General features: G+C 41.2%; 1 protein-coding gene across 3 annotated transcripts in view; it reads left to right on the forward strand.

Annotated features, from left to right (window-relative positions):
- LOC135109897 (uncharacterized) overlaps window positions 1-12,500 on the forward strand; it is a 30,159-nt gene that overhangs the window by 16 nt on the left and 17,643 nt on the right. For 2 of the 3 annotated variants that reach the window (XM_064021743.1, XM_064021742.1), the window contains exons 1-3: window positions 1-143; window positions 7,016-7,146; window positions 7,509-7,796. The exon at window positions 1-143 is cut by the window's left edge. In XM_064021743.1, coding sequence (XP_063877813.1) covers window positions 7,029-7,146; window positions 7,509-7,796 — 406 coding nt within the window. In that variant the 5' untranslated portion in view covers window positions 1-143; window positions 7,016-7,028. Of the gene's footprint in view, window positions 254-7,015; window positions 7,147-7,508; window positions 7,797-12,500 lie in introns of all 3 variants that reach the window. The other variant, XM_064021741.1, reaches the window with a different exon arrangement.

Raw genomic sequence — 12,500 nt, forward strand, 5'->3', positions numbered from 1 at the left:
GGCGTCTCCCTTATCCTCCTCCTCCTCCACCCTTTGCAGTGACACGCCTCACCCAACGCAGCCCAGTCCGCCCCAAGAGGCCCCCGTGTCGAACAGTCAGAGAGCCCCCAGTCTGTCCCCGGCGCGCAGACAGAGCGGTGGGAGTGAGTGGTGGTTCCTTATGTTCTTTGTTGTGTGTGGCGCGCGTGGGGAGAGAGGGAACGCCAGGACGCCGTGTGTGTACTGTGCAGTGAATTGACTGAACGTAGTGCTTGTGTGTGTTTTTTTATAGCGTTATGTGTCCTCCTTGGTGCTATTGAGTGTGTGTGTGTGTGTGTGTGTGTGTGTGTGTGTGTGTGTGTGTGTGTGTGTGTGTGTGTGTGTGCTGGGGGAAAGTGGACGTTTTACGGTGAAATTTGTGTTTACTATGTTACCGCCGCTGGTGAAACGTGTGTGTGTGTGTGTGTGTGTGTAGTGAAGAGTGCACGTGGACTATGGCTGGAGGAGGAGGACATGAAAAAGAAGTAGAAAGAAGGATGGTCATATGGGAAACAAGAGGAGAAAGAGGACGGAGACGAGGACGACGAAATAGAAGAGGAACAGGACAACAAAAGAACGAAGACAAAAAGGGGAGGAGGAGGAGGAGGAGGAGGAGGAGCAGGAGCAGGCGTGGAAGATGAAAGACGAGGAGGAGAAGGAAGGCATGAGAACGAAAACCAAGAGGAGACGGAGAAAGACGAGTGGAGTGTTCTCGTGCGTTTCAAAAGTTGTCATGATAACTGCTCAGTGCAGACATCGCATATCAACACCACAATGATAATGAAATGTGCTGGTGGTCGTGGTGGTGGTGGTGGTGTGTAGGGTGGTGGTACTGGTGGTGGTGATGTGAGCGCCGCACCACATCACAACAAATACAAGCTTCTCTGCCCCTACAACATCTCTACACGCCAATTATAACATTAAAATTGGTGAACGAAAAGTAATTGGTGTAAAAAGAAAATATTTGATGATGAAAGTGAATATGATGGTGAATCTTTAGAAAAAAATATATTCATTAATTTCAAGTTTATATTGATTGCAAAGGATTGTCAAAGTTAGTTTTATTATTATTATTATTATTATTATTATTATTATTATTATTATTATTATTATTATTATTATTACTGGCTGCAGAATCCTTGTTAACTTATCACTAGAATTACGAAAGCACTCCTGAAATTCATAATAACTTTAAATAGCTTATCAAAAGTAGTCGAGATTAGGAGTATGAAGGTATTTCTTATCATCATTGCTACCATTTCTCATCACCATTACTACCATTACCATCAACACTAAAACACAAACGTGCACAACAACACTATCATCACCACTATCACCACATACAACAACAACAACAACAACAACTACTACTACTACTACTACTACTACTACTACTACTACTACTACTACTACTACTACTACTACAACTATTACCACCACCAATACCACCACAAACAACAAAGACTTCTACTACTACCACCACCACCACCACTACTACTACCACTACCCGCCCCCAAACGTGACCACAACCACATCCGGACCCACCATCACCATCATCACTACCACCACTGCTTACTCCTGTCTGCTTTACGACGCCATACCACAGCTGTCGTCTTTTGCCGTAACATGACACGCAAATGAGATCCTCGACTTCCAGCTGAAAGAGACAAGACGGCTTAAGTAATGGAGGACTGCGGAAAAAGAAAGGGATGATAACAATATACAGTAAAAGAAAGAAGAGATGATTGAAACGAGAGAACTTAAACGAGTCATACAGTAAATTAGAGATATAAAGAACTATAGGTAGTGAAGATTAATAGAAAGAAGATAAGAGAGGTTATGAAAGAAAGACATGGCTCTCAATGAGGAATGGAAAGATAAGTAATTACAGAGAGCGAAAGGAATGAAAAGAGTAAAGAAGGCATAAATGAAGGAAAAAAGGTTATATTTGACATGATGAGGATGGGAATGAAAATAGAAATGAGAGAATAGGAAATATCGAAAAAAATAAGTAAATGCAGGAAGCTGGCAGAGGACGAATATAAATCTATGCTAGTAAATAAAGGTAAGAATAAATAATTATACATGAGAGAGAGAGGAAACACAAAAGTAAGAATAAAAAAAAATAAACAAACCGACAAATAATGGAAAAAATCTTAATACTAACTTAAAATAAAATAAATAAACAAAAAAAAGTATTACTATAAAAAAAAGAAACACAACAAACTTTTCTCCATATCATATACTTACATTAACAATAACACTGCAACCTAACTTTGTACATACCACTGCTAACTCTGCAACATCGAACCTTGCCTCACACAGCACCGCCTCCTTCTCCTCCCCCCTCCTCCTCCTCCTCCTCCTCCTCCTCCTCCTCCTCCTCCTCCTTCTCCTGCCCCTTGTTTTAATGTCAGGATAAGCAAGTGGGGTAAAAGACATGCAAAATGGGACTATAACACGCATGCATTCCACGACATTACAGTGCGGGAATGACTAAAGAGAGAGAGAGAGAGAGAGAGAGAGAGAGAGAGAGAGAGAGAGAGAGAGAGAGAGAGAGAGAGAGAGAGAGAGAGAGAGAGAGAGAGAGAGAGAGAGAGAGAGAGAGAGAGAGATGGGGTCCTAAGGGTTATTATGTATATGGAGCAGTACGGGGGCAGAGAGAGAGAGAGAGAGAGAGAGAGAGAGAGAGAGAGAGAGAGAGAGAGAGAGAGAGAGAGAGAGAGAGAGAGAGAGAGAGAGAGAGAGAGAGAGAGAGAGAGAGAGAGAGAATGAGTGGATGGGGTGAGTCATCAAAGGGTTGATGGTAATGAGAGAGAGAGAGAGAGAGAGAGAGAGAGAGAGAGAGAGAGAGAGAGAGAGAGAGAGAGAGAGAGAGAGAGAGAGAGAGAGAGAGAGAGAGAGAGAGAGAGAGAGAGAGAGAGAGAGAGTTAATTTATGCCAACATGCAAACAAGAGAGAAAACACACATACACACACACACGAACCTAACCCCGATACATAAACCTAACCAGTACATCACATTTTAAAAAAGCCTCCCATTGAAAAAAAAAAAAAAAACTATGCAACGTTTTCTTTATCCAACACACAATATGGATGAGATGAAAAGTTTTAGATTGCTTCCCTCTCTCTCTCTCTCTCTCTCTCTCTCTCTCTCTCTCTCTCTCTCTCTCTGTCTGTGAATTTCTCAAAGCAGGTTAGAGTTTTCCAGTAGTACAAAATAGTGAAGATTGGTGGTGGTGCTGGTGGTGGTGGTGGTGGTGGTGGTGGTGGCACATGACAACACTAATGAATAATAATAACTTGCATTTTCACATATACTGAGCGCAATGAAACCTTCCTTTACCAATAAAACTAACAGTCTGGCAGAGCGAAACAGGTGCAGTACCGTAATCATACCACATAAGCATACTCCAGTCCTCCCTGTCTCACACTAATGTCTTTCCTTTCTTCCCCTCTTCGCGACACCCTGGAAGTTGAAACCCGTGGATTTGTCTTCCTTGTTACTTGAGAACGCCTATCATAAGTTCCCCTTGCCACACGTTCCTGGCCACTCTCTCCTTCATTGCTGTACCATGGCAGTTTCAATATATAGCCTTCTTTTCATAGAGTTTCTTGAGAATAGCGAAGTCCTCCCTACCACACGCTCCTCCCCCCCCCCAACCCCCACCCCCGTTCTTTCCTTTCCTCCTCACGCTGTCCTAGGAGTTGCAACCCGTAGATTTATTTCTTAGTGTCTTAATTAGTAATAGTAATATTTCACTGACCTCAGGATCACAAGTTCAGGGAAGTTTGATGTGGAAGTATAAGAAGGTTGCCCTTTCTTAATTCTCAGAGCAGCTAAAAAATTGTTTGTATGAATACACTGAAGAGAGAGAGAGAGAGAGAGAGAGAGAGAGAGAGAGAGAGAGAGAGAGAGAGAGAGAGAGAGAGAGAGAGAGATCTTTTTCAGTGCTTTTATAACTATAAACAGAGATAAAAATAAGTTAAAAAGTAATATATCTTAACACAACTATTACAAAACGCCAAGTCCTGAAACATTCCTGGGCGTTCTTTCCTTCCCTTCTCACACTACCCTGGGTAATACAACACCTGGACTTATTTATTTATTTATTTATTTATTTATTTTAGCACACTAAGTCCCCCTTAACACATTCCTGGCTGTTGCAAACCGTGGACTTTTTTTTTCCTAGTTCAGAATACGTAAGTCCTCCCTGCCACAGACTCATGCCCATTCTTTCCTTCTTCACGCTACCTTGGAAGTTGCAATGCGTAGATTTATTTTGAGTTATTTCAAAACACCTAAATTACCCCTGTTATACACTCCCGCTCGTTTTCTTCCTTTCCCTTTCAAGTTCGGTTTTCTTTGATACCCTAGCGGCCCGAGTTCAGAGGAGGCTTAACTTATTGCTAAGAGACATCAGTGTCTGTAATATTTAAGTATATTATATACTTTCTCGAGCGAAGAATGACGTCTTTTCGACTAATTCACCACTATGTCAAGATGTTAACATGGTCGCCCCAAGTAAACGCACATGTAAACCGAATCCTGAAGTTACTTACATATAAAAGAAAGCAAGATAGACTAAATAATTAGGAAGAAAATGGAATAAACAACAAGGTCGTCACTCAAACAATTTCTAACTAAAACAAACGACTCGGAAACAAATTTTCTTAACTTACCTTCAAATTTTCACCTTAATTCAGTGATAATATGATAGTCTTATATGCTCTAAAGATGCGGGGAATATTCTACCATGTCTATGAGCACTGACAAGAAAAAAATAGTGAAAGAAAACGAGGGAAAACAAGAAAAAATGGTCGAGTGACAACCCCGCCCTTTGTTGACCGCCAGTGGCTACAAATTAGAGACAGATGACGAGAGAGTAAGTTATTTATTTAATGACTACATAAATATTCAAGGGAGTATGATACAAAAGTGTCTAAAAACAAGTCGTTGATTACAGGAGAAACGATCAGGCAGCAAAACTATCTAATTACATTGGATGGGAAGTGCTTGGAGCCCATGTTTGCTTCATAAACGCATACAAGAGCAACTTATTAAGACTAAAGTAATGCCATGTAGTAATGTAGTTTTTGTATCAATTTTGAAATATTACTGTTTTATTCATTTACTTTTTTTCTTTTCCTTTTGACATTTACATCTCTTACTCCTGTCTAATGATACAGTAACAGTGTGACCTTCACAAACACACGTAATGTCTGAGGAGGGTTTGACGTCAGAGCAACTCGATTCTGTTTTACCGCACCCATGTCTTCCCTTCTACTTAGCCACTCAGCCACCAACACCAGGATGTAAAGACTCCAGGAAAAAAAGATAAATAAATAAATAATAGATAAATAAATAAATAAAATGAAAATGCAAGACAAGGCTGTAACGTGTCCTTGTCCTGACACTGAATCAGTGAGTAAATAAAAGCGATTGGGGAGAGAGAATTAGGTTCGTATACCACTGCAACTACCACCACGACAAAAATATAACATGTCCTGATGGAAAAGTAAGAAAAAAAAAATAAAAAACTGGGGTGAGAAACTACCGTGAATATAAGTAACACTACGGCAAGATGGAGTGTCATAAAAGAAAAAAAGAAACTAAAGCGAGAGAAATACGAACGTGAATATACTAGACAAGGGTGTTAAAAGAGGAACCAACTGTGAGAGAAAGAGAAGAGAAAGAGAGCGGTGCATATGACTAACCCCAAGATTAGGAAGTAAACTGATATAAATTGTGCTAAGAGGAATCAACTGTGAGGAGAGATTTACTGTGATAGAGGCTTTCCATGACGAGGCGGTTTATGGAGGAAAGGAAGTAATTAAGTCATTTTTCCCTAAACCCTGATGTAGATGCCTTGTTTCTTCAACTAAAGGCTGACAGAAATGAAGGAGTAAGAAAAGTTTACAGTAATCTCTCTTCACTATTATGATTCTTCCTTAACTCTAAGAGCACTGTAAAAAGTTGCTAGTATGGACACACACACACACACACACACACACACACACACACACAGAGAGAGAGAGAGAGAGAGAGAGAGAGAGAGAGAGAGAGAGAGAGAGAGAGAGAGAGAGAGAGAGAGAGAGAGACACGCATCATCCTCATCACGTCCATTTTCAGCTGGCCGGGTTTTCACGAATGTTTCTCTAGGTAATAACGAAGAAATATTAATTTGTCACTAGAACCACACACAAAAAAAGACTTAAAAACTCGTGTAACTTCAACTAGAACTTTTAAAAGTAGTGAAGAAGAGCCCATGAATTTCAGATGGTGCTCTGTGCGACACAACTTCCCTGAAACTAAGGAGATAGAGAGGGTGCGTGGGAGTGTTATCTCGCCAGTAAGAATGACGCAACCTTCACACACTTCCCTTAAGCAGTGTAGTGAAAGAGACTGCATTTTAACACCAAGGGAAACGTTCTAAACAAAGAAATAAGACAGGACTGGTATTAAAAGTGATGCCAGGCAGGGTTTTGTGTGTCGTGGTAATAGGGCGGGGCTTGCTGAGAGAATGACTAATGCTGGTTATACTGCGTTAGGTTGGAACAGAAAGAAAGAAAACGACGGTACCAGCCACGTACTGCACCTTCACTTACATTTTTGAAGAGAGGAAAAAAATGAAGAAAAATAAAGGGAAAATAAGATTATAACAATATGCTTAAGGATAAGACTGAGGAAAGAAAGAAAAGAAGAGGAAACAAAAATGGAAGCTTGATACCAGCTACCCCCTTTAACATTTTGAGGAAAGGAATGAAAGAATTAAAAAGAAGAAATGATAAGAAAAAATATATATAAAAAAGAGGAAAGAAAGAAAGGGGCGAGAAGAAAAGAAGAAAAAGGTTATCATATTAACTTTAAGAATGAGAGAGAGAGAGAGAGAGAGAGAGAGAGAGAGAGAGAGAGAGAGAGAGAGAGAGAGAGAGAGAGAGAATCACAGTGACTTTTTTTTTCCCCCTTCTTTTCCTCCAACTCATCTGTCGACAGCTTCGCCACACACATGAAGGAAACAAGAGGGTGGTTGTCCGTGCACGTGGTGGCGGTGATGGTGGTGGCCGTGGCCGTGGGTGATGTCACCGCTAAACTAACAGTGAATGATGACACACGCCGCGCCGTCGGTGAGATGTGGAGCATTTTTAGTGACTGAAATTGAGTCCTGCTTCCCCTCCTCCTCCTCCTCCTCTTCATCTTATAATCCTGCTACTGTTGCTCCTCCTCCTCCTCCTCTTAATACTCCTGTTCCTCCTCCTTTCGTACTACTACTACTATTACTACTAATAATAATAATAACAATAATAATAATAATAATAATGATAATAATGATAATAATAATAAAAGTTAATCAACACCACTAGATAACAAACAAACGCTTGACCAAATAATCTGAACACTATCTCTCTCTCTCTCTCTCTCTCTCTCTCTCTCTCTCTCTCTCTCTCTCTCTCTCTCTCTCTCTCTCTCTCTCTCTCTCTCTCCGCAGCCAACCACGTGGAGGACCAGTTTTTGGATGACGCCCTTATGAACTGGCTGGACAATTTTGGCATGTACACTTTCATGGTTAAACAGGACTTGGACTCTCACGCCGGCGACCCTGACGAAGGCGGCGCAGAAACAGAAGAGCAACAACAGGAGAGTGGTGCTGTCGAGGTGCAGGGAGGAGCAGGGGAGGAGGTGGAGGAGGAAGGGGATGCTGTGGAGGAGTGGAGCGCCCCTATCGCAGTCTCAACAGGACAGCGGAGCCTTTTGAATCCACACCACGATTACTTAGGTGAGAGAGAGAGAGAGAGTTATTGTATAGAATTTCGGGCACCAACAAGCTTTGAGGATAGGATAATAGGAGGAGGAGGAGGAGGAGGAGAGGGAAGAGGAGGAAGAGACTGGAGGAGAGGTGCTAAGCGGACGCGCATTATATAAACAGCAAGAGTGCGAAGGATGGTGTGGAATGATAACCACTGAAGTATTTCCTGCGATACTACTGTCCCTTTATGCAAGCGAACGGGGGTGGGTTTAGTATGAGAGAGAGAGAGAGAGAGAGAGAGAGAGAGAGAGAGAGAGAGAGAGAGAGAGAGAGAGAGAGAGAGAGAGAGTAAGACAGACCTACTAACTGACAGACATACATACACACTCATACAAACCAGAACACAAACAAACGATACAGTGCAACAAATACATACAAACTTAATAAGCCAGACACAACATCATCATTAATACAAACATACAAACATACAAACATACAAAGCAAACCGAGAGCTTCAGAGGATGTGGCAGAAAAAAAAAAAAAAAGACATTTGTCCGGCACATTCGAGGCGACGACGGTTAGGCTGGGAGGAGGAGAGGGGAGGAGGGGATACATAAGGAGGAAGAGACGGCTGTTCCCTTTAACTGACTTTACTTGTGACTGCTTGTAGAGGGCGGAAAAATTGTTACAAATCACATTAAGAAACACGGAAATCCTATCTTTTATGTTACTGCCTTGGATGTATCCTTGTTTGAAGTGCTGTGATGATTTAGTTTAGTCTCTCTCTCTCTCTCTCTCTCTCTCTCTCTCTCTCTCTCTCTCTCTCTCTCTCTCTCTCTCTCTCTCTCATCGGTTTCCTTCCCCGTTTCCTCTTCCACTTAACTCGTTCTTATCTAATCACGAGGAGCCACTGCAGTGATAGCACGCGGAAACAGGGCAACCTCTTTTACTAGTTATCACCCTCCATTGCCATCACCACCTACTCGTGCAAACCACACCATAATTCAAGACCATAATCTCTGAAACGCTTCTGCCCCGCTCTGGCTCAAGTGGCGCGGGTTTCTTAGAATGTTTTTACGATTCAAGTGCCAGATTAACAAGATTTCAACATTATTAACAGGGGAAAACTACGTGGGAACCCGGATACTCATCTCTGGGGTCTGAAAATGGTCGTGGTCAAAGAACAAAGCATAGGAAACGGACAGCTTGATGTCGCCTTTACGTGCCATCACTGCTCGGAAAGGAAGTGCTGCCTGAAGACATAAACAAATGAAGTTCGCGCCGAGAGAGAGAGAGAGAGAGAGAGAGAGAGAGAGAGAGAGAGAGAGAGAGAGAGAGAGAGAGAGAGAGAGAGAGAGAGAGAGAGAGAGAGAGTTAACTTCACAGAGCATCAAACGTTTAGCTTTAATCAGGCGCTTCATATAGACTCCACTAGTGTACATGAACACAAGAGAAAAATAAGCTTCAGTATAAAAGCGACAGGCATAAAAAGTAAAAGATAAAGACAGCTATAGTTAATGCTTCGATGATATAGACGCTTGCTTTTATGGTAATTTGTGTTTTAATATGAGAGGAGGCGCAGTGTGCATGAAGAGACAAGTGTAGCTTGGAACATAAAAGGCGAAGCCGAAGGAATTGCGTACAATGCAACACCGGTGGCACATGAGAGGTAGGGGAGGGAGACCGGCAAGAAATATCCATGTGATGAGTAACACAACAAAACGTAGTAAAGCCAGTCAATAGACAGTCTGCATGTAAGTTACTCCACACTACAGTACTTCAATCCCTCTAGCTTAACCATTAATATATTCAGCCTTTCCTTAAATCTCGCATTTCCACTCCATGACTGCTCTTTCCGTTCTGAATACTTATCCAGTCAATTCTACTTGTCAGGCATTCCTATTTTCACATGTTTATTAGATGCTGAATGCGGGGCGTTGTGCAGCTGTGAGGGTGGCGAAAGAAAAGGAAAGGCTTGGGGATGGATGCAAACAGACGCTTTGTCTCGCTACCCTCGCAATTCACTTGAGAGAGAGAGAGAGAGAGAGAGAGAGAGAGAGAGAGAGAGAGAGAGAGAGAGAGAGAGAGAGAGAGAGAGAGAGAGAGAGAGATTTGGGAAATATATTCAAGATTACATTACCGATATCACTTATTTATTTACTTGTTTTTTTTTAACAATTTATCTTTTAGCTGTGGCCACACTCTCTCAACACGAGACAACAGATGTGCCTCTCGTCCTCTGCGAGAAGAGAATCACAGGCATGGTGATAATAATATTAATGACGAAGTGTAGATTTTCTTGTACCATCAATGAGGTACCCGGAGGAGGGAGGAGAGGAGAACACCATTATCACAAAATAAAACAAACCTACACTTCCACTAAAGATAAAAAAATTAATTAATTAATTAATTAATTGATTAATTAATTAATTAAAATAATAATAATAATAATAATAATAATAATAATAATAATAATAATAATAATAATAATAATAATAATAATTTCGCATCTGTTGTAATGAGCCCTGCGGTACCGAATCTCATTTACTAGCATTGCACATCACAGTTGCTGACCTGTCTCACTGCTGGCAAGTGTGACGGCTTGTGTGAATGGCAGCCACGCACCTAAGCACAGCACGCAGGCACTGGTGCACCGTGCAAGGGCCTGCTCAAATTATTATTACTTTTTTTTTTTTTCCTGGAAATTGTTAGAAGGGAGGCTCTCCCACCTGAATTTAGGATAAAAGAAAAAGAAAACTTTTTTCTATAAACAGAAGATTCATTCAAACAGTGAATAAGAGTTAAAGTAATTTTGTTATGAACAGGATGCGGCTTATTTAATTAAAAATTTACCTTCCCCTTTCACCTGAGAACCAACTGGGCTGGGTTGACTGATCCTCATGCGTTCATGCACAGGGCCTCCATGCCAGCACTAGGCACTCGGCGACGCCATGATGAGACGTGTGGGTCATGTGAGCCTGAAGGTTGAGGCAGGTATCCTGATGCCCCCAACACCATGAACACCATACACCACACACTTGTAACCAACGACACAAGATTACACACTTCACCATGATTAAGCAATGAACAACACTGAACACGGGTACGTCCACACACCGCCATCCTCAGAGCACGACAGTATAGAACCACTTCCACCACTGACAGAAACACGACTGCCAGTCAGCTGCAACTTTCACGGCCAAGCACATCTCCCAGACTGGCTTTCCGCTCAGGTTTAGGCTAGCAAGCGAGGGACGGGGTACCCCGGGGAGGACCTCCCACCATGAGGGTTGCCAGCAACAGCACTCTAGTCTAGTCTTCCCATCTCTTCCACGTGCAAGGGACAAATTTCATTATTGTTTTGCCATACCAAGAATCCAATAGGTGTGCACTGCATTAGTTTTGAAAAAGTCTTAATGTTTGTTAGTCAAGTAATGTTTTTTTTTTTTCACTACCAAATGCATGTATTTAGTCAGACTCCCATTGTTAAGACAAAATTAGAAGTAGAATGGGAAATAAACATTAGAAATTCATCTTGTACACTAGGTCGGATGTGATGCTGATTAATTCCTGCTGCGAGGATTTTCATACTGCAGGAGAGAGAGATTAAAACATTTCACTGCATCGCTTCATGAGTAAACTTTACCAGAAGTGTGTGTTAATATTTCACACTAATATTTTTTCTTCCTTAAGTATAAAAAAACATCTTTTTATATTACCCTTCCCCCTCTCCCCTCCTTTCAACACACAACTAGTTCCAACACGGGAAGAAAACAAACCAGTGAGGAATGCTACTCATGTATTACTGTATCTGTGCAGCATTCCAACGTGTGGGAATGGCAGGGCAGCAAGACCACTGGTGGGCAACATCTTTATCATGAGATAGGCATGTCCTCCCACAATCAGAACCTTGCTGCCTCCTCACCATCACATTCCAGTGCATCTTACTGGCTGTTGCTGCTATAGCCTCTCACCGTCAAGCATTTCCAACATCATAGTTCGGTTTTTCATTTCGTTATGTATACCGAAAGTTCATGTACGCATGTTTGTACACACACACACACACACACACACACATACAAACACACACACACACACACACACATACACACACACACGCACACACATACACGCACACACACAACTGGTCTGTTACTCGAGTCTGATAAATTTATTTTTGCACATACCTTTTCTTAAATACGTATGTGGCTGCGTCCTCTTCCTGCTACTTGGACATCTGTATTGAATATGCCCCTGGCTAAGTGAAAATGTGTTGTTATTTAAGTCTGCATAATAATACTTAAGGTTGTCCATATATTTACTGATTTATTTTCATAGCTTTTCCTGGGACAAAATGTTAGGAGAAATGGTTATATATATTTCGCATCTTAATTAAGTTATAAAATTCCTTGACATTCATATGTACGAAAACTAAGAATGAGAAAAAGAGAAAATAATAAGTAAATATGTTGCAAGTCATTGTCATATTTTCCATTTTAAATAAGTGATAAAATGCTCTGAAATGCTCTGAAATTTATATGTGGTTCAAAACCTATATTCTGGACTGTTAGGTCGTATGAAAAAAAAAAAAACATATTTATCAAAAGATAGTACGATAGGTAAACATTTGTTAATAAAAAAAATAATAATAAATACAGAGATGAACGAACGTTGTGTCAGTGTATCTTGAGTGGGTGATGAAAAAAAAATGTAAACCTCACATGTATGTCAAAA

This window comes from Scylla paramamosain, chromosome 19 (genome assembly GCF_035594125.1).
Source record: "Scylla paramamosain isolate STU-SP2022 chromosome 19, ASM3559412v1, whole genome shotgun sequence".
NCBI classification, from domain to species: domain Eukaryota; kingdom Metazoa; phylum Arthropoda; class Malacostraca; order Decapoda; family Portunidae; genus Scylla; species Scylla paramamosain.